A 27,416-nucleotide genomic window follows, 5' to 3' on the forward strand; every position below is an offset into this window, starting at 1 on the left:
TGGAGAGAGGGTGTAGGGCAGCTATGCTAAGTTGGGATGTTAGCCGGAGGGCAGGGGAGAGGTGGGTAGGGGTTACGGAAAGGAGAGAAGTAAAAAAGACTGGGTGCGATGTGCGATGTTGGAATGAGAGGTGTGCAGTGCTGGAAAGGAAACAGGGAAGGAGCTGGATGTGTATGGACAATGACTAACGGAAGTTGTGGCCTGGAGGGTTACGGGAACATAGAATATATTGCAGGGAAAGTTCCCACCTGTGGAAGTCAGAAAAGCTGTTGTTGGTGGGAAGGATCCATATGGCCAGGCTGTGAAGCAGTATTTGAAATGAAGAGTGTCATGTTTGGCAACGTGCTAAGCAACAGGGTGGCCCACTTGTTTCATGGTGACAGTTTGTCAGTGGCCATTTTTGTGGGCAGACAGCTTGTTTGTTGTCACGCCCACATAGAATGCAGCACAGTGATTGCAGCTTAGCTTGTACTGCACATGACTTGTTTCACAGGTAGCTCTACCTTTGATGGGATAGGTGATGTTTGTGACTGCACTGAATTAGGTGATGGTGGGAGGATCTGTGGGACAGGCCTTGCATCTAGCTCTATTACAGGGGTATGAGCCATGAGGTAGTAAGGGGTTGGGAGCAGGGGTGGTGTAGTGATGGACGAGTGTATTGTGTAGGTTCAGTGGACGGCGGAATACCACTTTGGGAGAGGTGGCAAGGACAGTGGGCAGGATAGTTCTCATTTCAGGGTCCAACAAGAAGTAGTCGAAACACTGACGGAGAATTTAATTCAGTTGCTCCAGTCCTGGGTAGTACTGAGTTACGAGGGGATTGCTCCTCTGTGGCCAGATGGTGGGACTTGAGATGTAGTGGGAGACTGGAAAGATAAGGCACAGGCGATTTGTTTAGTACAAGGTTGGGAGGATAATTACGGGCTGTGAAGGCTTCAGTGAGACCCTCTGTATATTTTGAGAGGGACGCTTGTAACTGCAGGTGAGACAACCATGGATGGCTAGGCTGTATAGAAGAGACTTCTTGGTATGGAACGGATAGTAGCTGTCGAAGTAGAGGTGTTGCTGGTGGATATTAGGTTTGATATGGATGGATGAAGGTACTGATTTAACCCTCGTTGAGGTGGAGGTCAACATCTAGGAAGCTGGCTTGTTGGGCTGAGTAGGAACAGGTGAAGCAAATTGGAGAGATGTTGTTGAGGTTCTGGAGGAATGTGGATAAGTTGTCCTCACCCTCGGTCCAGATCACAGAGATGTCATCAGTGAATCTGAACTAGGTGAGGAGCTTAGGATTCTGGGTGTTTAGGAAGGATTCCTATGGATGTACCATGAATAGATTGGCATAGGATGGTACCATGTGTGTGCCTATAGCCATACCTCAGATTTGTTTGTAGGTAATGCCTTCAAAGGAGAAGTAATTGTGGCTGAGGATATAGTTGGTCACGGCAACTAGGAAGGAGATTAGAATGGAAACATCCCCCAGGCTGTGGCTAAGCCATGTCTCCGCAATATCCTTTCTTTCAGGAGTGCTAGTTCTGCAGGTTCGCAGGAGAGCTTCTGTAAAGTTTGGAAGGTAGGAGACGAGGTACTGGCAGAAGTAAAGCTGTGAGTACCGGGCGTGAGTCGTGCTTCGGTAGCTCAGTTGGTAGAGCACTTGCCCGCGAAAGGCAAAGGTCCCGAGTTCGAGTCTCAGTCGGGCACACAGTTTTAACCTGCCAGGAAGTTTCAGGAAGGAGATTGTTGGTTTGGAATCCATCAGGCATTGGGAAAGGTAGTGTTCAGTCGCAGTGAGGCCATGGGCATTAGGGTTGTTAGTGTAAAGGTAGGTGGCATCAATAGTGACGAGCAGGGTACTGTGTGGTAAAGGGACAGGAACTGTGGAGAATCGGTGCAGGAAATGGTTGGTATCTTTTATGTAGGAAGGTGGCTCCCAGGTAATAGGTTGAAGGTGGTCTACGAGAGCAGAGATTCTCTCAGTGGGGGCATTCTCTTAGTGGGGATACAGTAACCGGCCACAATGGGGCATCCTGGGTGGCTGGGGGTGTGGGCTATAGGAACCAAGTAGAAGGTAGAAGTACGGGGAGTGGTAGGGGTGAACAGAGAGATGGACTCTGGGGAGAGGTTCTGGGATGGGCCTAAGTGTTTGAGGAGTGACTGGAGATCATTCTGGATTCCTGGAATGGGGTGACTGTGGTAAGGTTTGTAGGTGGATGTATCTGACAGCTGGCGGAGTCCTGCCAGGTAATCCTTGTGGTTCAAAACAACTGCGATATAACCTCTGTCTGTAGGTGTACCAAAATATGTCGAGGGTCTCACTGAAGCCTTCACAGACTGTAATTATCCTCCCAGCCTTGTACAAAAACAAAGTTCCCATGCCTTATCTTTCCAGTGTCCCGCCACCTCCCAAAGTCCCACCATCCGGCCACAGAGCAGCACTCCCCTCATAACTCAGTACCACACAGGACTGGAGCAACTGAATTACATTCTCTGCAAGGGTTTTGACTACCTCTCATCATGCCCTGAAATAAGAAATGTTCTGTCCACTATACTTCTCTCCCTTCCCACAGTGGTGTTGCGCCATCCACCGAACCTACACAATATACTCATCCGTCCCTATACAACCCCTGCTCCCAGACCCTTACCTCATGGCTCATAACCCTGTAATAGACCTAGATGGAAAACCTGTCCCATACATCCTCCCACCACCGCTTACTCCAGTCCGGTCACAAATATCACCTATCCCATCAAAGGCAGGGCTACCTGTGAAACCAGTCATGTGATGTACAAGCTAAGCTGCAGTCACTGTGCTGCATTCTATATGGGCATGACAATCAACAAACTGCCCATCCGCATGAATGGCCAATCACAAACTGTGGCTAAGAAAAAAATGGACCACCCTGTTGCTGAGCATGTTGCAGAACATGACATCCTCCATTACCATGACTGCTTCACAGCCTGTGCCATGTGGATCCTTCCAACCAACTCTAGCTTTTCTGAATTGTGCAGGTGGGAACTTTCCCTGCAATATATTCTATGTTCCCGTAACCCTCCAGGCCTCAACCTCCCGTTAGTCATTGTCCATACACATCCAGCTCCTTCCCTGTTTCCATTCCAGCACTGCACACCTCTCATTCCAACATCGCACCCAGTCTTTTTTACTTCTCTCCTTTCCGTAACCCCTACCCACCTCTCCCCTGCCCTCCGGCTAACATCCCAACTTAGCATAGCTGCCCTACAGCCTCTCTCCACCTCACATCTGCATGCTCCCTAGCAGCACAGCATAGTCTGCCAACCCTAACCTGCTAACCCTCCTCCTCACTGTCCCAGCCTTCTCCTTATCCCCACCCATTTGCCACTCCCACCATGCATTGGTGCTCCTGCTTGCAGTATGGCATCAGTTGCTTGAGACTGCAGCCATGTGTGTGTGAGTTGCATTTGTGTGTGTGTGTGTGTGTGTGTGTGTGCGCGCGCGCGCGCGCGCGCGGTCGCGTATCATCTGTTGTCCATTTTTTGACGAAGGTCTCACTGGCCGAAAGATTTGTTTGTGACAGTATTTTTGTTGTGCCTGTCTGCAACTCAGCGTCTCCACAATATGGAGAGTGGCAACTTTCCTTTTCGTAATATTGTTGAATATAGAAAATAAATGTGTCATATTCTTAGGAATAAATATTGATGCTATGTTCAGTTGTGAATAGCAAATCAACCAAGTTTGTTCGAAGATCTTATAAGTGTTCTAGTTCATGTGGAAACTAAGAGATGTAATCTGCTTTAATTATCTCTGTATGACGTATTTTGAGCTCTTTCAATTGTATATCTCATTTGTCCTACTCATATGGGGACAAATTTCTTGGATGATTCTATAGAGCACTGTCACCCTCCTTTTACCAGGCTTAGGATACTAATAGTTGTGAATCTGTATATATGTATTTCTGCACTCTTTGTCAGGAACCACAATAAAGAATGAGTTATCGGGGGAACAATTCACAAACTTGATATTAGAAATAAGACAAACATTGACATCCCAAGGCACAGGCTAGCAATAACTGGAAACTACCATGAAGTAAAACATCATCAAAATTTTTAACAGATTTCCTCCCACTCCTCAATCCTTGCCATTTAAAAAATTCAAAATAAAATTATATGACTGACAAGGAGAAAAAACTTATGTCACACTACAAATACACAGTACCTAATTGTGTCACTGCTTATGTACTGCTAACACTGTCAAAAAACAAAATCAAAGCAAGAGTAAGCAGTAAATGACTGAAATCTAATGCTGAGGCTTTTAACTGTATTGTGTATATAGTGAATACCGTGAGTCCCATCAGGACATTTTCTTTCAAAAACAACAATCATTTGTGTTGTGTGAGCAGGCGATATCAGTGCAATACAGTCATGAGTCGTGACTGGATTAACAAATGAAACAAGTTAAGCCTATTATGAATGAGCAACTGGAGGTTATGAGCTCATTGTGTCAAAAGACATCACAGACAAGTCTGATCATCCACTATCATTTTATTGGCAGAAGGGAGGAAGGATTGTTCCTACCCCTCCCTCCTTATAGAGTTCGTTATTTTTGGATAATTACATCTATCGTTCAGGGCTATGTTATAATTCCAGTAAAATTACAAGTGTTAAGAGTAAAGAAATAAATTTGAAGTGTACACGCTCAGTTTTTTTTTTAACTCTTGATCTCTAAAGTTGTGGAGTTAATAAACAAAATTTGCAAAGCCTTTAATATCCTGCCAATGGCTAAATAATTGGAAATGGAACACCGCTAAAGTTTGATTATCTTGAAGATAGGGGTCAGTATTCAGAATTCAAGTAAGCTAAATGTAAAACAAATGATGAAAGCTTTCTTAGTGCACCAGACAGATGTGAGGCAGCATAGAAAGACATTAAAACAGAGGTAAGCTATTAAAATGAAACCAGTTCTATTTCATTCCCACCAGATGTGTTAAAAAAACATTTTGCCAACCCCGTCCAGGCATCAAGTTGGGGGAAGATGTGTGCAACACTTTAAGCGCTAATGTCAATTATAGATAATAATGTAAGTCGTAGTTTTAGCTGGAGTAACATAACTAATCGTGAAGTTAATGAGTCAAAAGACAAACTCAGTAACTTTAGAGGTGATGTGTATTATGGTATCTCAAGCGTTCTATTCAGACAAAAAAAAAAAAAATAAATAAATAAATAAATAAATTACATGAAGGTTCCTACCCAGAATGCTTGAAAAATCTTGTATCCTATCCTGTCCTAGATGGTTACTGACGTTGGTCATATTTACTTCTTTGTATAGAGGGTTAATTAGGCACAGGTATACAAACTTTATTGAAGTATAAGGAAAATGTACATGGATGGCTAATGTACCTGTAATAAGGCTAATGTGTGGCTGATACGGCTTCGGACTTAGTATTACTGTATCCATGTATACATTATTACATACCTTACTTTAATGAAATTAGGTAATCATATGGCACCATGCTTCTATTATTTCTACATGATTATTGTTTTCACACTTATCATCCTTTTATTTCTAATTGTCATCTGATGTTTGTTTGTACTCGACCTTTAACTTATATAAATTAACTTTTTGAACAACGTTGAATGCCATTGACCTCTGCTCTTAACTGTCAGTGTCACGGTTATCAACATCACTCTTCTGCTTCACGGATGCTTTTCTAAATATTTTTCTTTTCATTTATTAATGAAACAGTAAATGATTTGTATTGGGTACACCTGTTATTGTTGGCATTAATCTTGTTCCTCTCATTCAATATAATTAGGGTATACGCCAAGCTGTCAGTAACTTGCTAATAAGATTGTTTTCTCATTAATATTCTCTGTTGATGCCAGTAAATTTCTCTTTGTTATACAAAATTTCTACTGTTTATTCATGGTTCACAGAATACATTGTGCATTAAAATTTATTTTGTGTAAGTTAAACTATGTATTGGTGTACCAACACCACCTGTTGATAGTTTCTTTAAGTGCATGCTCTGCCCTGAGCTGCACCCCATTGAGTTCCTACATCTGCATCTACATCTATATTCCTACTATGTGAATATAATAGAGGGAAACATTCCATGTGGGAAAAATATATCTAAAAACAAAGATGATGTAACTTACCAAACGAAAGTGTTGGTATGTTGATAGAGACACTAACAAACACAAACACACACACACAAAATTCAAGCTTTCGCAACCCACGGTTGCTTCATCAGGAAAGAGGGAAGGAGAGGGAAAGACGAAAGGATGTGGGTTTTAAGGGAGAGGGTAAGTAGTCATTCCAATCCCAGGAACGGAAAGACTTACCTTGGGGGGAAAAAGGGACAGGTATACACTCACGTGCGTGCGCGCACACACACACACACACACACACACACACACACACACACACACACACACACACACACACACACACACACACACATATATCCATCCGCACATATACAGACACAAGCAGACATATATAAAGGCCTTTATATATGTCTGCTTGTGTCTGTATATGTGCGGATGGATATGTGTGTGTGTGTGTGTGTGTGTGTGCGAGTGTATACCTGTCCCTTTTTCTCCCCAAGGTAAGTCTTTCTGCTCCCGGGATTGGAATGACTCCTTACCCTCTCTCTTAAAACTCAGATCCTTTCGTCTTTCCCTCTCCTTCCCTCTTTCCTGATGAAGCAACCATGGGTTGCGAAAGCTTGAATTTTGTGTGTGTGTTTGTGTTTGTTAGTGTCTCTATCAACATACCAATGCTTTCGTTTGGTAAGTTACATCATCTTTGTTTTTTTGTACTATTTGCATTACACTTAAGTGCCTCGCAGCATGTTCATTGAACCACCTTCACACTAATTCTCTAATATTCCACTCTTGAAAAGTGCATGGAAGAAACTAACACCTATATGTTTCTGTGCAAGCTCTGATTTCCCTGATTTTATGATGATAATCTTTTCTCCTTATGAGGGTTGGCATCAACAAAGTATTTTCACATTCAGAAGAGGAAATTGGTGATTGAAATATCATGATAACAACACCAGAGAAGGAAAGTTACTACTCACCATATAGCGGAGATGCTGAGTTGCGATAGGCACAGTAAAAAGAGTCACACACTCATAGCTTTCGGCCATTAAGGCTTTTGTCAGCAGTAGCCACACATACACACACGCACACAGACAGTCACACAAACGCAACTTGCACAAACGTCTGCAGTCTCAGAGAGCTGAAACTGCACTCATGATAACCTACCTTGTTGTAAGTTTATGACATTATATTCTATACCTATACCATTTTACTTCAGCAAACACATTTGGAGTTATGGGTATTTTCTTCTTCTTATTACTGACAAATCAATGTGCTTTTATTGTATTACTTGCAGAATGTGTTCCAGCTGCGATTGATTTGTATGTAACTTGCTTATTATGCAGTGTCCAACTTCAAGAAAATTGTTCTTTTACAAAAATGTAAAAGTCACCTTTTAATGTCATTTATCCTTTATTACATTTGTAGATCAAGAGACGACATGAAGCTTCTGTCAAAACTGATCATTGTGAAATAAATAATATTTGGTGATCTTGGCTTCGGATGCTGTATCTTTCCATTAAATCAACAGATCCCTTCTATTACATAAACATATGTACCCTATAAAAAGGTTCCATCATTATACCTACATTTTTCAATTGGCTTGGCTTGCAATTACATATTATTCCTCTTCTTGCTTATTTCTTTCCAATAATTTTTCCCTTCTTTCTTCTGTTTGTATTACACTTGTCTTTTTCTTTGCTTTCTCCTGGAAGCCCTAGAAACCTCTTACTTTTGCTCTGAACCTTTCTCCTATTTCTTCCTCCATTATTTCCATTACCCTCAGGTTTACTTTAACTTCTTTTATCCATATCATTGATATTTTTGGGGTTTCTGTCGAAAAAGTTAAGAATTCCTTTTGTTATCCTGTTTTCATCTAGCCTTTTTAGGTTGTATAGAATGCAACTCTTCCCTTCCTCATTGTGTCTGATATTTGCTCTATTTTCTCATAAACTTCTTTATTACTTCTTAACCCTTTGAGTGCTGCACCGGCGCGTGTGGCTGACCGTGCCAAGCCTGCCCTTGGGGGTGCCTAATCCATGCACCTGCGCTGGCAGCCACTTCTGCGGACTGTTGTGTGCCTGAGCTCTCCGCTCGCCCTGGGCTGTCATGACAGTCTCACAGTTAGTGTGATCGCCAACATTACAAATAAGTGCAGGATATCTGGATACTTATTCCATAGCTTTGAATCTGGAGATGAATTGCTCGACAGACCTAATGTACGCTGGAACTGCTTACGCTGTTAAAATGTAACTCCTCATCAAAGGCTTTCTTTCATTTGCAATTAGTTCTTGAGAATCGTAATAAGGTCTCAGTACATATCTGTGTTTTATTTGGCATACTGAAACTTAATTATCAGATTTTTGTACACAAGTTACGATGTAAACGCTGTGGAATCCGTAATGGCCAAACGTTGACGTTCTTCTGTACTAGCGCAATAATTTGCATGCAAACAACCTTCGAGGGAAGCGTCTGGATGCCGAGACACACTTTTGAAGCTAATCACCATATTTTGAGAGCATTAACCCAATAAATTATCCCCAAGGAAACTTCAAAATCAAAAATTCAACATTTCTGAATTCTTTTTATATGGGACGCATTTGTTATTGTACAGTAGAAATAAACAATGATTTATAACTTTTGTTTAAGAATTAGATAAGGAAACACTCAAGTTTCTAAACTACCTAATTAAACATCACCTTTAATTCCTAATGACCTTTTGTGCTTCAGAAACGTGTGTGTGTGTGTGTGTGTGTGTGTGTGTGTGTGTGTGTGTGTGTGTGTGTGTGTGCGCGCAACTGACCAACGTGTGCTGAGACGCCCTTTCCAAGTGTAGGCCTAGAATTTTTTCCCAAATCCAGTGTCCTGGAAAAATAGGACAGCAATCCATTACTGAATATTACTAGAAAATTGTAGCTTGGGTTGCAGTAAAAGATATTTATTTAAGCGGTGACTAGTTTCGGGCGAACCCCATTTCAAGCAACCATGTCAAAAAGGAATGTGACAAACACACTGTAGCTGTTAATGAAACCATAGAGTATCGATAGTTATCCATCTTCTATGGTTTTATAAACAGCTTTATAGCTGTGGTTGTCACAGTCTTTGATTTACATGATGGTTTGAAAGTGGGCTTCGCCCGAAACTAGTTACCGCTTAAATAAATATCTTTTACCGCAACCCAGGCTACAATTTTGTAGTAATAATAATGCTAGGGTTTTTTGTTTAATTAATGATATTTGCATTAAGTTTAAGGTTTAACTTCTACTAAGAAGTTATGGAAGAATCCATAAATTTTTATTAATTAATATATTTTTTTTCATCCTTCTTTCTCATCCGGCAATGGCGAAGTTAAAAATATTTTTTTACTTTTTATTTTGTAATTATTTTCATCTTTCAGATGCAGCAATAGCAACTTGGCTAAAAGTTCTTCTTTGTGTGGTATATTTCAAAACATGCGTCAGTGCACAAAGGTACATTGCATGTTTTGCATTATTCATATTTCGTTTCTCGGTGCTCATTCTGTTTCGAGCAGACTGCACATTCATGTCATAGTCTGCGTTTCTTGGGCTGGTCACTTGGAATGACATTTGGAAAGTGCCTCCCGGTAAAGCGAAGAGGATTCTCGTCATCAGAGCGTCTTCCTTTCCTATCTCTTCTCCGTTCTGTAGCAAATTTTTCCACAAGTTCTCGTACCAGACATAAATGAAAATCTGCTAATGATATTTTGCTCCCTGTCACCGATCTGTGAAGAGTGTGAGCATTCAAAACACACAGGTATACAACATGAAAAAAAACTTTTTGTACCATTTAACAGATTTACGCACAAATGCAACAGAGCTTAATAGCATATTGGAGTGGTCTACTGCTTCCACATGTGCACTGTAATCAACAACACATTGCGGCTTCATTACTTTTTTGCCCGTCATGCTGTTTGTCTTTCTCGTGTCACGCATTTCTACAGTGTTGCAGGTAGTCAGCATAAACACTTCTCCCTTGTTGTACCTCTTGATGGAAAAACATTGCGTCGGTTGACATAAACTCAACTTCTCCTCGTTTCAGTTTCTTTTGTAGCTTCGGAAAGTTGTGCCTGTTCCTATGTACAGTACCGCATGGTGCTGTTCTCTGGTTGTGAAGCCAGAGGACCACGGCTGGATTTGTATACTAATTGTCGACATACAGGGTATGTCTTCATTCAAGGTATAGTTTCATTAGTGTTGCCACAATATCACCAGATTTCCCCAAATTATGGACTTTCAATTTCCGTTGTTGTGCCTGTGTATACAATGAAATCCAAGACATATCCAGTTTTACAGTCGTACAACACAAATGTTTTGATTCCAAATCTACTTTGTTTTGAAGGAATGTATTGTTTAAAAGATAAGCGAACTTTGAACGATAATAGGCTTTCATCAGTACCAATTATTTTCCTGATTTTAAACAAACTGTCATCTCCACAATTGGCCAAGTTGCCACTAAAATGCAACATTCTCAAAAGTAACATAAAACGGTCACGGGACATAACTTCGCCAAAAATTGGAGTACTCAGAAGTACATCTCTGGACCAATATTCCTTTATTCTCAACTTTTTAACACGAGCCGTGAGAAGCCAAATACCAATGAAGCTATATGTTTCCTCAAAACCTGTGTCTTTCCAGGTGGATAGTCGAAAACAAACTGATTCCGGCATATTTGACATGGTGAAAGTGAAAAATAGGTTCGTTTCAAGTGCTATAAATTTCAACAGATCTTCTGATAGAAATAGCATGAAAAAGGATAGAATGCTTGAATCAGGCGCTAGATGGCAATTATGTCCTGAAGATGAGTCATCAAATGCATGAAGTGCTGGACTGAAATCATATTGTTACCAATCAAATTTCTCATTCTCACTATGATGTGGCCTTTTACAGATCGATTCATCTTCACTTTAAGAATCTGAAGAAAAACTACCCTGACGAGCTCTACTAGGTTAAGTATGTGGAGGTGTATTACTAAGAGATTCTTCTGATGAATCTTCATTGTCACTACATTCATTGAAGATGCCACACTCACTGTCACTGTCACTCCTTGTCAGTATCTCCAGTATCTCTTCGTCAGTGCAACGACGTCGATGTGCCATTTGTTTGTGGAACTCAAAAGTGACAGCACTCTAAAAATCCTGATGAAATGGCAGATAGCTAAACAACACCACAGAAGCAGAATGCAGAAGATCACACGAACCATCTAGCACGAATGTCGAACAGCAACTGCAAAATCCGTAGCAGAGTGTTTCCCAGATAGTAGGGACAGTGACACAGAATAATAAATAGTGTACATCCATCCCAGGGAGTGCACGGGACAAAAGAACTTGCGACGGGCTAGCATGCAGCCCTGAGGGGCTATTGATGTCCGCAGGCCCACAGGCAGTGGAACCGGCTGCGGTATAAGCCATCATTAGAACTCCAGTACCAGCCAGGCCGTGCGACGAATGTCATCTACAGGGCCCGCAGGAAAGCCCACTTCAGCACAAACAACGTCCGCAGGACCCGCGGCAAGGTGGAGCGCCATGGCGTATCACGTCTGCAGTACTCGGAGAGTTAATTTCCATTTTCCATTCTCATATTTAGATGTCCATTTCAACCCTCCTACATTTCAAAGGCCCAGGAAAAAAAGGAAAATAATAATAATATATCTACATTATTATTGTTATTATTATTATTATTATTATTATTATTAATTGTATAATGATTTTTCCCACCACATTGGCTTCAGAAAGTGCCCTGTGTAAATGGCAGTACACTGATTGCTCAAGATAGCAGGCTGGAGAAACTACAACTAATCTGTAGCAACAGCAACAGACATACGCAGCACAAACTAATTATTGGGTTTATGCATAAGTTCATATCTTTTTTTTTTTCATAAAAAAGTTTAATAAACACTACAGATAAATACAACTGAGATTTTATTGATGACTAATATTTTCTACCTCACTGTTTACATGTCTGCCAATGTGGGGGTAACTTTTTGATTCCACGGCTGTAGATATCATGTGGTTTTGAGGTGACGAACCCATTAAGCCATGTTTGGAGCACATTTTTATCAAAAAAGGAAGTGACTTGAAGGTTGTTTGACAGAGGACGGAAAATGTGAAAATCTGAGGGTACAAGATCAGGGGAATAAGTTTGGTCAGGAATGACCTTTTAGCCCAGCTCCTGTATAGAGAGAGAGAGAGAGAGAGAGAGAGAGAGAGAGAGAGAGAGAGTGTGTGTGTGTGTGTGTGTGTGTGTGTGTGTGTGTGTGTGTGTGTGTTTTTGCAGTCCAGCAGAATGTGGGCAAGTGTTATCATGGAGTAGCATCGCTTCATGCAGTCTTCCTGCTTGTTGTTCTTGGAGTGTGTCTGGGAGACACCTTAGTTGGTAACAATAAATGTCAGCTGTGATGGTTACACTTGGGTAACACAATTTGTAGTACAACACACCGTCGCTGTTCCACGAGATGCATAACATTATCTTTTGTGGATGTTTGGAGGACTTTGTAGAGGGAGTTGCTGATTGTGTTTGGACTCAACCATTCCATTCTTTTTCTTATGTTAGCACAAACACACTATTTCTCATCGCCAGCAATGATATGGGATAGCAGTAGTTGGTGTTATTCACAAGCCAGTTAGATGATGGGTGGGCAGAGGTGTGCATATGACCACCCACTCGTTTTTGTGATTTTGGCTTGAAGCATGTGGTACCGATACACCCTATTCTTGAATCTTCCCCATTGCAAGCGAATGTCACACACTGGTGGAATGGTCACAGATCATCATAATTGCCAATTCTCAGTTACACTGAAGTGGATCATTGTGAACTAATGTGTTTAAACGATCTTCATCAAACCCCGTAGGTCTTCCTAAATGTGGAGAGTCGCTAATGTCAAAACAATCCTCCTTAAAATGAGAAAACCATTTTCTTGCCATGCCCTGCTCAATGGCATTACCCCATATATGGCGCAAATGTTTCTGGCTGCCTCTATTGATCTCAAAAAAGAATAATAGCTTGGCAATGTTCTGATTTCTCCACTTGGCACTCCATTTTCTAGTGTCACAGCTCACCATACGCCATCTCCAGATGACAAAAATACAGTATGTAAACTCAAAAACAGTGAACTACAAATAAAAGATGGCATCAATAAATAAACTCGTAGCAGTCAGAATACCAACACACGAAACAAAATTGCTACGAACTTATGTACCAACCTATTAAATAAAAAAACAGAAGATGTGTTGTTCAGTTTAAATGCTCTTAAACAGAACAATAAGTCAGTAAAATTTCTTGGTTTTCATATTGACGAAAGACTTATATGGGATACTCATACAAGTAAGCTATGCAACCTGTTGAATGGTGTGGAAATAATATTGAAATGATAGTGAAGGCTGTTAGACGTACTGAGGGACTTGCACCATAATAACCTTGCTGGAATTAGTTTCAGGAACTAGTCGATACTAAGGAAAATGTAAATCAATTTAATCTTGGAACTCAGTACATCACCATCACATTAGAAATGCACATGCAGTTGACATGATGGATAACAGATTAGTAAAAATCCACCACACCTATAAACATTTTGGCATTTTATTTTTTTATTTATTTTTTTATTTTTTAACCAATCTCCCACCCCTACAGTATGTGTGAATAAATTTAAAAATAAAATTGGAAAATGGTTTAAGAGCGAAGAATACCATGCACTGAAAGAATCTCATGACAAAATAATAAGAGCTTTGCTTTTATGAGATAATAAAATGCAGTATTACACAATACACAATTTTAAACAAATCAGTATGTAATGTGCAAAGTCTAGCGTCTAAACGTAATGTATTACTCCAACTGTATTCATTTATTATTATAAATATACCAAAGTGATGTGTAAAGTCTAATGTATAAAGTATTTTTGTAATTGTGGTTGTGTTTAAACTTTGATGTCACTGACTTCTCAAAAATGCTCAGAGGTGAAGAAATGTCTCTCTGTGGCCTTCATGGGTTAACGAACAATGACCCAGTTGGTATTGGCAGATGAGCAAGCAAGTAATCCTTGTTGAAGCTGTAGCAAATGATTGGAGAAAACAGACTTCTGACAGTGTTGTATCATTGCCCTGGGGCTGGGAATAATGGATGTGGATATGTTTGTCTTTGCAGGACATTATGTCTGGCCATTGCAGCCACCTCTTTGATGCTTTGAGTAGGATGTTTTTCAGAGCTTCAGCTGGTAGATCCTTGGCCTGTCAGAAAACCTAAACAGAGGTCTCAAAACAGTTGTCGTTGGATTTGTAGATAATGTACTGGCGACTGAATAACGATGTATCCATGGTCTAGGGGAACAGTCTTTGTTTCGTAATCATAACGTCCTCAGTCCTGGGTTCAAGACATCCCACTGCTTAAATTTTGAATAAAAGTCATCAGCAATGATGGCCAAAGACATCCGGTATAAGAAGTCTCTCTCATTCTGACAACAATCTTGTCAAGATGGTCAGAGGACCAGACAGAGTTTCAGGGAACTCTCTTGCCCTTGTGGTGGGAAATTGACCCTAAAATGTGGAATAATTAGCAGTGATCAATGGCATGGGGATGCAGAAGGCAACGGAAACCACTGCATTAAAGACACATAGCATGTATTCACAGGACATGTGGCTTATACTTAAAAGTATCATGTTAATCTCTCCATTGGCAAAAGTTCGAGACTAGTCCCCCATTTATATCTCCAGGAGGGGACTGCCAAGGGGGAAGTGACCATGAGGAAAAGCTTGAATAACCAATTAAAAGATAACATTTCATGAGACGAGGTCTGGAATATCAGAATTGAATGTGGTAGGGAAGCTAGAAAATCTGAAAAGGAAATGGTAAGACTCAGTCTAGGCATAGTGGGAGGTCAGTGAAATGATTTGGGAAGAAGACAAGGATTTCTGGTTACATGAGTACAGGGTAATATGGTATAACAGGAGTAGGATTCATTATGACTAGGAAGTTAGGACAGAGAATGAGTTACTGCAGACAGTTCAGTGATAGGGCTGTTCTCATCAGAATCAACAGCAGATGAACACTGACATCAATAGTTCAGCTATACATGCAGACATCTCAAGCAGAAGATGAAGAGGGAGGGAAGGTATATGAGGATATTGAACAGGTAATTCAGTAAGTAAACAGAGGTGAAAATATAATAGTCATGAGGGATTCAAATATGGTTGTATGGGAAGGAGGAGAAGAAAGGATTACAGGAGAATATGGGCTTGGTTGTAGGAATGAGAGAGGAGAAAGACTTATTGAGTTCTGCAATAAATGTCATATGGTAATAATGAACACACTGTTCAAGAACCACAAGAGGAGGATGTATACTTGAAAAAACCCGGGAGGTAGAGGAAGATTTCAGTTTGATTACATCATGATCACACAAAAGCTGTAAGGTGTATCCAGGACCAGATATAGACTCAGTTCACAATTTAGTAGTGATGAGTCATAGGATAAAATTTAGAGACTAAAATCAATGTGCAAAGAAGTGGGATATGGAAGTATTAAGGAATGAAGAGGTACGCTTGAACTTCTCTGAGGCTACAGATACTGTTATAATGAATAGCTCAGTGGGTGGTTCAGTTGAAGAGGAATGGACATTTCTAAAAAGAGCAATTGCAGAAGTTGGAGGAAAAAACATTGGTGCAGGAAGGGTAAGTGCGGAGGAAGCATGGCTAACAGAAGAAATACTTCAGTTGATTGATGAAAGAAGAAAGTACAAAAACATTAAAGGGAAATTCAGGAAAGCAGAAATACAGGTCACTTAGGAATGAAATAAATAGGAAGTATGGGAAAGCTAGGGTGAATTGGCTACATGAAAAATGTGTAGAAATTGAAAAAGAAATAATTGTTGGAAGGACTGACTAAACATATAGAAAATTCAGAACAACTTGAGGTGAAATTAAAGCAAGGACAGTAATATTTAGGAGTGAAAGGAGAATTCTACTGTTAAATTCAGAGAAGAAATGGGATAGGTGGAGAATACATTGAGGGCTTGCGTGATGGGAGGACTTTACTGAAGATGTGATAGAAGAAGAAACATGAGTCGATAGGGAAGAGATAGGGGACCCAGTATTAGAGTCAGAATTTAGAAGAGATTTGGAAGAACTAAAATCAAATAAGGCAGAAGGGATTGATAATATTCCATTGGAATTTCGAAAATCTTGGGGGGAAGCGACAATGAAGCAATGATTCGCATCAGTGTATAGGCTGTATGAGACTGGTGATACACCGTCAGACTTTTGGAAAAATATCATCCACACAATTTAAAGATTCACCAGTGACATTGCTATCCTCAGTGGAAGTGAAGAAGAATTACAGGCTCTGTTGAATGGCATCTAATGAGTACAGAATATGGATTGATTGTTAATCAGAGAAAGACGAAAGTAACGAAAAGTAGCAGAAATGAGAAGAGCGAGAAACTTGACATGATAATTGGCGGTCACGAAGTACATGAAGTTAAGGAATTCTGCTACCTAGCAGCAAGATAATCAATGACGGACAGAGCAATGAGGACATAAAAAGCTCTAACCTGCGGTGGAAAACTAGTAAAAATGGTATCCTGGTCATGAGAAGTCTATCAGTATCAAACGTAGGTTTTAATTTGAGGAATAAATGACTGAGAATGTACGTTTGCAGCACGGTATTGTATGGCAGTGACACACAGATAGTGGGAAAAACAGAAGAGAATAGAAGCATTTGAGATGTGGTGCTACAGAAGAATGTTGAAAATTAGGTGGGCTCATAAGGGAAGTTAAGCACCAGGATCTAACCTATGGTGGAAAACTGAAATGATTGTTACACCTGATAGATCAAAAGGCTGCTGCAGTGCACTGTACTTCTTAAGTTGCATCCACGCCAGAGTGCCTTGTGCAAACATGTGGTGCAAAGCAGTGCAGAATGGACTAAAGAGTTCATAGCTACACAGCGGTGTTCCAGTGTGCATGTGCACTTGTGAATGGAATTTCTAGGCTATGTAAATGGATAAGTAGTCCAGTTTCAGTGTATGAGTTTGAGCTAGTGACAAGGTTTTTGAAGTATAGATTATGGGTTAGTGTAACCCACATGTTGATGCAGCACTAAACCAAGGCTGTCTGGAGAAGCATCTGCTGCATATTTAGGATGCACAGGGAAGAAATGAGTAGGGCACACAGCTCAGAACAGTCAACATTTACAAGTGTTATGTTGTGTTTACACAGCTCTGTTAATAGAATGGAAATTGTGGGAACATTCAGGTTGAACCATCAGAAGTAATTAAGGTTTGCCAGCTCCAAATGCAGTGTGTGTGTGTTGTGGGGTTCAGGGAGCTGTTTAATGGTCTGCAGGTGTGACTCCATGCCAGTTTTTCACAGAACATGGTTCCAGTAAGACTTTGCATGTCCCTCAGCTCTTGTAAAGTGGCAAAACTCATGCTGTCAGTGGCTATGGCTCCATGTCTATGGCGAAGAAAGAGAAAGAGGGGGGAAGGGAGAGAGAGAGAGAGAGAGAGAGAGAGAGAGAGAGAGAGAGAGAGAGAGAAATAGAAATGAATTACGTTCACTGGCTTCCCAGTATCCCAAAAAATATCTCCAAACATTTATGATAAAGGCAGTGTTTTTGATACACAAGGAATTTGAACCAGAACATCAGATGATCAGTGCAGAGTTAAACTGAGGTTGTTTTGAAATTGTTTCTGCTATGTTGTGTTTTTGGCTAAAATTGTCGACAAATGGAAAGTGTTGCACAGAACTGCCCTTCTGCATGTGGAAATTCTTGGTTGCAGTGACCACTGCTCTTGAACATTGAACATTATTCTTGTATGTCAGATGTAGAGACTACTTTTTGCTCTTTCCCCAAAAGGCAAAGAAAGTCGCAGAAAGCAAATCTCTTGCAGATTATAGTAGTATTTTGAAATGTAAATTAAATTTATTTCTCCTTTGTAATTCCTTCTGTAACCCAGGTATTTGTATGAGTTGGTCAATTCCAACAGTGACTCATTGATATAATAGTCATATGATATAACATTTTTTTGTTTTGTTAAGTGCACAATCTTCCATTTCTGAACATTTAAAGCAAGTTGCCAATCTTTGCACCACTTTGAAATCTTTTCAAGATCTGAATGAATATTCATGCAACTTCTTTCGGACAATACGTCTTTATAGATAACTGCATCATCTGCAGTTACTATTAATATTGTCCATAAGGTCATTAATATACAACATGAACAGCAAGGGGATCCCAACACGCTTCACTGGAGCAGTGTGTTGGGACACTTGCTTTTCATATTGTATGCTAATAACCTTGTGGACAATATTAATGTCAGATCTTGATAAGTAAAGAATAAATTATTTAAATGTATCTTTTTTAATAAATGTGTGCAATTGTCATAAAATTTATCATGAATAAGACATATTATCTAGAATATGCAGCTAACAAACCAACAGGTTTTGTGGAAGAATCTTGTGAAAAGAAAATTATTATAATTAATCTGTAAATAAAGTAAATTTTATCATATGCAGGGACCTTTGATGTACTATTCTCAGTAGGTAATTGAACATATGCTAACGATGAGTTGTTCAAACAATGTCCATGATAGTGACAAAGCTGTAATAAATTAGAAAATCTAATATTTGCATGAGGAGGGTCTTATTGACCACTTTTCTAATTATTATTTCTTTCTGTTCAGTGAAAACTTATTCCGGACTATGACAGACCTCGTGGTTTCTGAGGGCTATGCTGCACTAGGATATGAATTTATAAACATTGATGACTGCTGGTTGGAGAAAGAGAGGAGTTTGAGTGGACAGCTTGTTCCTGATCGTAGCCGCTTTCCAAGTGGGCTTCATGATCTTTCAGACTATGTAAGTATATAATTTTAAACTGTAAATGTACTGTAGATAAATTCTACTTCTAAACCTTGCAGGGGAAATTTATCTTCCCTTTCTTTAGCTTTAGCATATGGTATACACACACACACACACACACACACACACACACACACACACACACACACACACACATATGTGCATCTACATTGTGCAGGCTGCTGGACACATAATGCTGGGGCTGCAGTTCACCAGATGGACTGAGGACAGGGGCTGTGTCAGAGGGGTTGGCTAGAGGGAGAAAGTGGGGGCGGAGCAGGAAGAGGGGGTTGGGGACCCGTAGCTTGTGGCTCAGAGCAAGATGAGAGGTGTGAAAAATAGGAGAAGTGATAGGTGCGTGGGCTAGACGTGTGAGACACAGGTACCAAAGTCAGTGAGCTGCAGCATGCCGATTGGAAGCGAGTGACAGGACAGATGGACTGAAACTGTTGAGTAGAGGACATGGGTACTGTGGATTAGCAAAAGTTAAGGCCAGGAGGATTACAGGAGTGGTCCCGTTTACTCCTAAATATTCTCATCTCCTCTGTTGTTGTTTCTGACTTCTGTAATATCATGAGAAAACACGTGAAAAAAGTATAGAAATGTCTAAAATGTAGATTTTGTGTAGCCATTGTCTAATCATTTTTACTTACTTACTACAATTTTAGTTTGTGGAAGTTGAGAGTGATTATCACAATTCTGCAAATTTTCTCAAAGGACAATTTGTTGTATCACACTTACTTTTCAGCCATGTGTTATATTTTCCTGTGGCTGTAATCAATGTACACGACTAGATGGATACAAGAACTTTTGGGTTTCTTCTTGTAAAGAAAGACCCTGTACAGGTAATGTGTTTGTAATTTGTTCAGGAGGCACAAGTAAATTTCTTTAAATTTTGTCGATGATTATTGGTGGGGAAGATATCACATTGTTACTTATGTGAAAAATAGATGAAAGTTCATTTTCATTCATAATTTATTGATTTATTGAAGATGCGTGATATACTATTATGTTGGTGTATAAGTTCATAGTATTTTTGTTTTGCATGTTGGTATTCCAGTTGCTGTAGGCTTATTTATCAACTGTCATTTTTTATTTGTGGTTCACTGTTGCTATTTGAGTTTATGTGTAGTCATTTTAAGACTGTAGTGGAATAGTAGGTGCTAGGAAATGGAATGCCAAGCGGAGAAATGGGAACATTTGTGGCATGTTCTTCTGGTTGAATGCAATAGAGGAGTGACAGCGGTGAAGGCAACCAGAAACGTTTTCGCTGTGTGTGGGGATAATGCCATTGGAAAGAGCATGACAAGAAAATGGTTTTCTCATTTTGAGGAAGATCGTTTTGACACTAGTGGCTCTCAATGTTCAGGAAGATCTCTGGGGTTTGAAGATCGTTTAAATGCATTAATCTACAATGTTCTACATCCTTGTACTTAAGAATTGGCAAAAGTGATCATTCCACCATTGTATGACTTTTGCATGCAGTGGAGAAGGTACAAAAATGTATGGGTATTGCATGCTCTAAACCAAAATCACAAGGATCAGCAGGTGGCCATATGTTCATTTCTGCTTGCAAATCATCAATTGGCTCTTGAGCAACACTAACCATTCCTATCCTGTATTGTTACTGGTAACAAGAAGTGGTGTTTTTATGCTAACATAAGAAAAAGAAAGGAATGGTTGAGCACAAACAGTGCAGCAACTCCCCGTACAATGGCCTGTGTGCATCCACAAAAGATAATGTTAGGCTTCTGGTGGAACAGTGACAGTGTGGTGTACTGCAAATTGCTTCCCCGAGATGCAACCATCACTGCTGACCTTTATTGTCAACAACTGAGACATCTTGCAGGTGCAGTCGAAGACCAATGACTAGGAAGACTGTGTGAAGTGATGCTACTCCGTGATAACGTCTGCCCACATTCTCCTAGACTGACAAAACACAGTATACAGGAGTTGGGTTGGGAACTCATTTCATACCATCATTATTCACATGATCTTGCACTCTCAGCTTATCACCCTTTCCGATATCTATTGAACAATCTTCAAGGAACTTCCTTGCCGGATGAAAATGCACTCTGAACATGGGTCGACGAGTACTTCGCCTCGAAACCACATACAGTCATAGAATCAAAAACTTCCCCAGCATTGGCACAGACTGTAGTAGATAGTGAGGGAGAGTATATTATTAATGACTAGAGTCTCTGTTATGTTTATCTATCGTGTTTATTAAACTTACAGAAAAACGCTATAAACTTATGCACCAACCCTATATTTACAGCCCTAGAGGCTAATTTTAAGATTTTTACATGCTTTTTTCATTAATATTAACTTTTTCTTTCCACTGGTCCTATTAAATGTAAACAGGTTAGCCAGTGATGTTTTTCCACCTGTTCACATTTGTAAAATGGTAGCTTTCTGCAGATTTCATGGGTTAGTCATATGCTGCACATGTGTATTAATTTTGGGACTGTCTTTATTAAGGAAAAAATAGTTACATAAGGTCACAAATATAATTGTAGCTTATGGAAATGTTACGTTTATTTAGCTTGTTTTCTGGAAAAAACCGTTTTCCTTTTAATTTCTATATTAAATGAAACTGAATACTGTGCAAAAATAATTGTAATAAATGTCAGTTATGTGCCCTGCACTTCATTGTAATCACCATGAGAACCAGTTAGAACAAGCACATAAAAATATTATTTTAGTGCTGATTTAATTTCATGACAACTAAGCTGTTTACGCCCAATATACTACAAGCATAAGCATTAATGAAAAACCAATGTAAAACACCTGAAGATTTGCCCCAAAGACTCCAAAAGTATCGTGAATTTTCTGTATGTTGGTAGCTTGATAAAATTCTCTCTCTCTCTCTCTCTCTCTCTCTCTCTCTCTCTCTCTCTCTCTTGCTCACTCAATATAGAATTTTATTCTATTCTTTACCTACAGAATTTACTGCCAGGGATTTCATTAATCAGCACTGCATTGTCAGGGGCTCTTCACTCCTTATGACTAGCCTCAAATGAACTGTCCACACTAGCATCATGGGAGGTCATATTTCGTGGACCTCAACAGAAGCCTGTGTGTCTTCTTGATTGTTTAATTCATTTGGATCCCTGTCTCAAGACCAGTGATTCAGATTAGTGGAAATGAGAGTTTGGTATCAAACAGCACAGTTAGCTTTTGCTGTCTCACTATTAACCCATTGGCATACAATTCTTTTTATTGACATCGTGACACAGCAGTAAACTTATTTTTCAGTGTTTTCCTCATTTTTACAACAATGTAGTATAAGCTATATTAAAGCATTCTATTTATTGCAGTTCTCTATTACACTGTTGTCTGAATGTTATAAAGCTTAAAACACTTACCTACATGTAGACAAATCTTGCACTCGTCCCCCCTGCGGGTCCAGGGGTTAGAATAGGCCTGAGGTATTCCAGCCTGTCGTAAGTGGTGACTAGGAGGAGTCTCACATGTTACGGCCTTTATGTGATGGTCCCCTGTAGGGTTTGACCTCCATTTTTCAAAATTTATTTGAAGAGCAAGCCAATTGGGAAAGGGTGCCTTACATGGTGCATAGTGTCCATCATGTGCTGAGACCTGTCACATCCTTCGTTGACGTGAGTCTGCACTTCCACTCATTCTTCAGCTGCTGGGTGAGGTCACCCTCTTGGGTGAGTTTTCTTCCATCCTCTGTGTAGTATCACTTTCTGCACTGTCGACGATAATGGACTTCTTAGCTCGTTTGTGCCTGATATCCAGCACAATAGCCAGTCCGTTGTGTTAGGGCCGCCATGTACCCTGTTTGTTGTAGCCCCCTGACCACACAGGGATTGCTCTGCTGATGCCTGTGCCGTTAACTCCCCACATATGCCAAGGAGTAGATTCCTGTCACCCTGGGGCATCGGGACTCCCAGCAATGGCCATCCTGCCAGGTGGTCTTTGCTGCGGCTGGCTAGTGCCCGTGGGGAGGGCCGCTGGTCCGAGTGGGTGGTATCAGGGCGGATGACACACCATGAAGCGTAACACGTCATCTCTTGCTGGTGGTCAAACATCACCAGTCTCTAAGCGGTCAAGGTCTAACTTCAATGCTAAGAAATACAACCCCAAATAGTACCCCCCCCCCCCCCTCCCGCCCGGCCACACCATGGGAGGAACGCCAGGCTAAGGATGGCAGCGAAGTTTATTCACCCAGATACCTCGTATGTACGAGAGTTGATGGGGAAATCTTTCTTGTCAATCAAACGTCAGTTTTTTGTGGGGCATTTAGAGGACTAGTTTGGAGAGGTGGAGAGCTTGTCCAAAATGCGATCAGGGTCGGTCTTGACCAAAACAGCATACTCTGCCCAGTCACAGGCACTACTCGCCTGTGACAAGCTGGGGGATGTTTCTCTTTCCATCACGCCCCATAAGAGCTTAAGTATGTTCCAGGGTATCATATTTCACAGGGATCTTCTTTCTCGGTCCGGCGATGAGCTGTGCGCCAATTTATAGCAGTGAGACGTCCATTTCCTCCAACGCGTCCACTAGGGTCCAAGAGACAATCACGTTGCCACCGGTGCCTTCGTCTTGGCCTTCGAGGGTGACACATTACCTGAGAAGATCAAAGTGATGGTCTAACACTGTGATGTAAAGCCTTATATCCCTCCCCCAATGTGGTGCTTTTAAGTGCTGGAAGTTCGGCCATGTGTCTTCCTGCTGTTCTTCCAGCATCACCTGTCAGGATTTTGGATGTCCTTCACATCGCAACACTCCCTGTGCCCCGTTTCCCATCTGTGTCAACTGCGGAGAGCACCATTCACCTTGCTCGCCAGACTGCAGGATTCTCCAGAAAGAAAGAAAAGTAATGGCGTACAAGACCATGGACCGACTGACCTACACTGAGGCTAAGAGAAAATATGAGAGGCTACATTCTGTGCATGTGACGTCAACCTATGCTGCTGCTAGAACAGCGGTTCTGCCATCTTCCGTTCTGCTGCACACAGTTGGCTCTAAGAGCTGTCAGACCCCACCTGCCTCCTTGATTGGGGGGGGGGGGGGGGGGAGGCTCTTGCCCCTGCTCCTGCACAACCTACTTCAGGAGCAACACCCTCCCCCCCCCCCCCCCCCCCCAACCATCGGGGATGCCAGTACGTCAGTCCCCACTTCTCAGCTGGAGAAGCGTATGTCTTCTTCGGCTTCTCTCACCAGGAAGGGATCCCTTGGGTCACTCCCTTCCCAGGTTCCTACCAGTGGCAAATCTGACACCTGCCAGTGGCTGAAGCAACCACAGGTAGCTGGTTGTAGGGCTTCACGGTCCTCCTCAGTCCCTGAGACTGAATCAGTGAAGCCCTCCCAGCTGGTCAAACCTAAGGAGCAGCAAGGGAAACCTAAAAAAAAGACCCCAAAGAACCAAGGTACTGTGGTGGCACCCACACCACCACTACCTGCAAGCTCTGTGTCTGAGGATGAGGTGGAGATTCTGTCGTCCGCTGAGGACCTAGATCTCGCTGGGCCCTCAGACACAATGGATGTCAATCACACGAGGTACCCATCTGGTGGCAGCAGGTGACCCTGAGGCGTAGACAGCCTCATTGAGTGTTTCATGCCTTCCCAGTCTCCTGATCACGTAATCCTCCAGTGGAATTGCGGCAGTTTTCTCCACCATCAGGCTGAGCTACGGCAACTTTTAAGCTATACAACTGCGTTCTGCATTGCCCTACAGGAAACCTGGTTCCCAGCAATGCGGACCCCTGCCCTCCTAAGCTATAAGGGATATTACAGGAACCGTAGCAACTAGTATCGTGTGTCAGATGGAGTTTGCGTCTATGTCCTGAACTCAGTATGTAGTGAACCTGTGCCCCTCCAAACCCCTCTTGAAGCTGTGGCTGTCAGGATGAGGACGACACAGGAAATAACTGTCTACAGTGTATATCTTCCTCCAGATGGTGCAGTAACCCTGAACGTATTGGCTACACTGATTGATCAGCTCCCTAAACCTTTCCTACTTTTGGGAGATTTTAACGCGCATAACCCCTTGTCGGGTGGCGCCCTGCTTTAAATTTACTGTCACAACTCGACCTCTGCCTCTTAAATACAGGTGGCCCCACACATTTCAGTGTGACACATGGCACTTACTCAGCCATTGATCTCTCGGTTTGCAGTCCAGGCCTTCTCCCATCTATCCACTGGAGAGCACATGATGATCCGTGTGGTAGTGACCTCTGTCCCATCTTCCTGTCACTCTCCCAGCGTCATGCCCATGGACGCCTACCTAGATGGGCCTTAAACAAGGCAGATTGGGAAGCCTTCACCTCTGCTGTCGTCGCTGAATCTCCCCCACATGGTTCCATCGATGTCACGACAACTATCATTTCTGCGGCCGAAAACGCTGTCTCTCGTTATTTAGGGTGCCCTGGCAAAAGACAGGCCCTTGGTGGTCACTGGAAGCCGCTGAGGCAACTAAAGAGCTTCGGCGAGCTCTACAACGACATAAGCAGCACCCTTCCCTAGAGCACCTAATAGCCATTAAGCGGCTCTGTGCCCACATTCACGAGCTTATAAAACGACGGAAACAGGAGTGTTGGGAGAGGTATGTGTTGACCAGTAGGTGCCATACATCACTTTTCCAAGTCTGGACAAAGATCAGACGTCTTTTTGGGTGCCGGACCCCAACAGGTGACCCTGGCATTAACATCAATGGCGTGTTATCTACCGATGTAGACATGATTGCCGAGCACTTTGCTGAGCACTATGCTCGAGCCTCTGTGGCAGAGAACTACCCCGCCAGCCTTTCACACCCTCAAACGGCAGTTGGAAAGGAAAGTCCTCTCGTTCACTACATGGGACAGAGAACCCTATATCGCCCCATTTACAGGGTGGTAGCTCCTCCGTGCCCTTGCACATTGCCCCGACACAGCTGACTACAAGCGACATCTCCTCGTCATCTTCAACCGGATCTGGTGCGATGGCATCTTTCCATCATTATGGCGGGAGAGCACCATCATTCCGGTGCTCAAACCCGGTCAAAACCCACTTGATGTGGATAGCTACCAGCCCATCAGCCTCACTAACTTCCATTGTAAGCTGCTGGAACATAATGTTTGTTGGTGGTTGGGTTTGGTCCTGGAGTCACGTGATCTACTGGCTCCATGTCAGGGCGCCTTCCGCCAGGGTCGCTCTACCACTGATAATCTTGTGTCCCTCGAGTCTGCCATTCGGACAGCCTTTTCCAGACACCAACATCTGGTTGCCATTTTTTTTTACTTACGTGAAGCATACGATATGACCTGGCGACATTCTATCCTTGCCACATTGTATAAGTCTCCGGGACCCGCTCCCAATTTTTATGCAAAACCTCCTGTCACTCTGTACTTTCCGTGTCCATTCAGGAGAATGGCATTCCGTAGGGCTCTGTATTGAGTGTCTCCATTTTTAATGGCTATTAACAGCCTAGCAGCAGCTGTAGGGCCGTCAGTCTCACCTTCTCTGTACGTGGATGACTTCTGTATTTCGTACTGCTCCTCCAGCACTGGTGTTGCTGAGCGGCACCTACACCAAGCCATTCACAAGGTGCGGTAATGGGCTCTAGCCCACGGCTTCCAGTTTTCAGCCGCGAAGTCATGTGTTGTGCATTTCTGTCGGCATCACACCATTCATCCAGAACCAGATCTTTACTATAGTGGAGACATGTTAATTCTTAGAACTGGTTTTCAATGCCCGATTGACTTGGCTACATCACCTGGCAGCACCTCAATGCCCTCCGCTACCTGAGCAACACCAACTGGGGTGCAGATTGCTCTACACTGCTGCAGCTCTACAGAGCCCTTGTTCAATCCCTCCTTGATTGTGGGAGTCTGGATTTACGGTTCAATGGCACCCTTAGCATTGCGTTTACTCAACCAGTGCACCACTGTGGCATTCACCTAGCGATGGGAGCTTTCAGAACAAGTTCGGTGACCAGTGTCCTGGTAGAGGCCGGACTCCCTCGATTCATCTCCCACATTGGCGGCCCAGGTCAGGGCTTACGATTGTGGTTTGTGTCCGGTCCCTTCTGTCTGAACTGGAGTCCTTCCTGCTACCACCTCTCCTTGAGGTCCGTTCACGTACACCTCCATGATGTGCACCTAGGCCACAGATTCTTCTGGACCTTTCGCATGGGCCTAAGGACTCCGTTAACCCTGCGACGGCTCTCTGCTATCACTTCCTCTCAACTCTCGACGTGTACCAGGGCCATGAAGTGGTTTACACTGATGGCTGATGGTCACATAGGCTTTGCGTATGTTCATGGAGGACATACTGAACAGCACTCCTTGCTAGATGGCTGCAATGTTTTTACTGCAGAGCTGACTACCATATCTCATGCTCTTGAGCACATCCGCTCATGCCCTGGCGAGTCATTTCTCCTGTGCACTGACTCCTTGAGCAGCCTACAAGCTATCGACCAGTGCTACCATCACCATCCTTTGGTTGCGTCCATTCAGGAGTCCATCTA

General features: G+C 42.1%; 1 protein-coding gene across 3 annotated transcripts in view; it reads left to right on the top strand.

Annotated features, from left to right (window-relative positions):
- LOC124804719 (alpha-N-acetylgalactosaminidase) overlaps positions 1-27,416 on the top strand; it is an 86,364-nt gene that overhangs the window by 16,026 nt on the left and 42,922 nt on the right. For all 3 annotated transcript variants that reach the window (XM_047264993.1, XM_047264995.1, XM_047264992.1), the window contains one exon: positions 18,766-18,940. In XM_047264993.1, the coding sequence (XP_047120949.1) occupies positions 18,766-18,940 (175 nt within the window). The remainder of the gene's footprint in view (positions 1-18,765; positions 18,941-27,416) is intronic.

This window comes from Schistocerca piceifrons, chromosome 7, assembly GCF_021461385.2.
Source record: "Schistocerca piceifrons isolate TAMUIC-IGC-003096 chromosome 7, iqSchPice1.1, whole genome shotgun sequence".
Lineage (NCBI taxonomy): Eukaryota > Metazoa > Arthropoda > Insecta > Orthoptera > Acrididae > Schistocerca > Schistocerca piceifrons.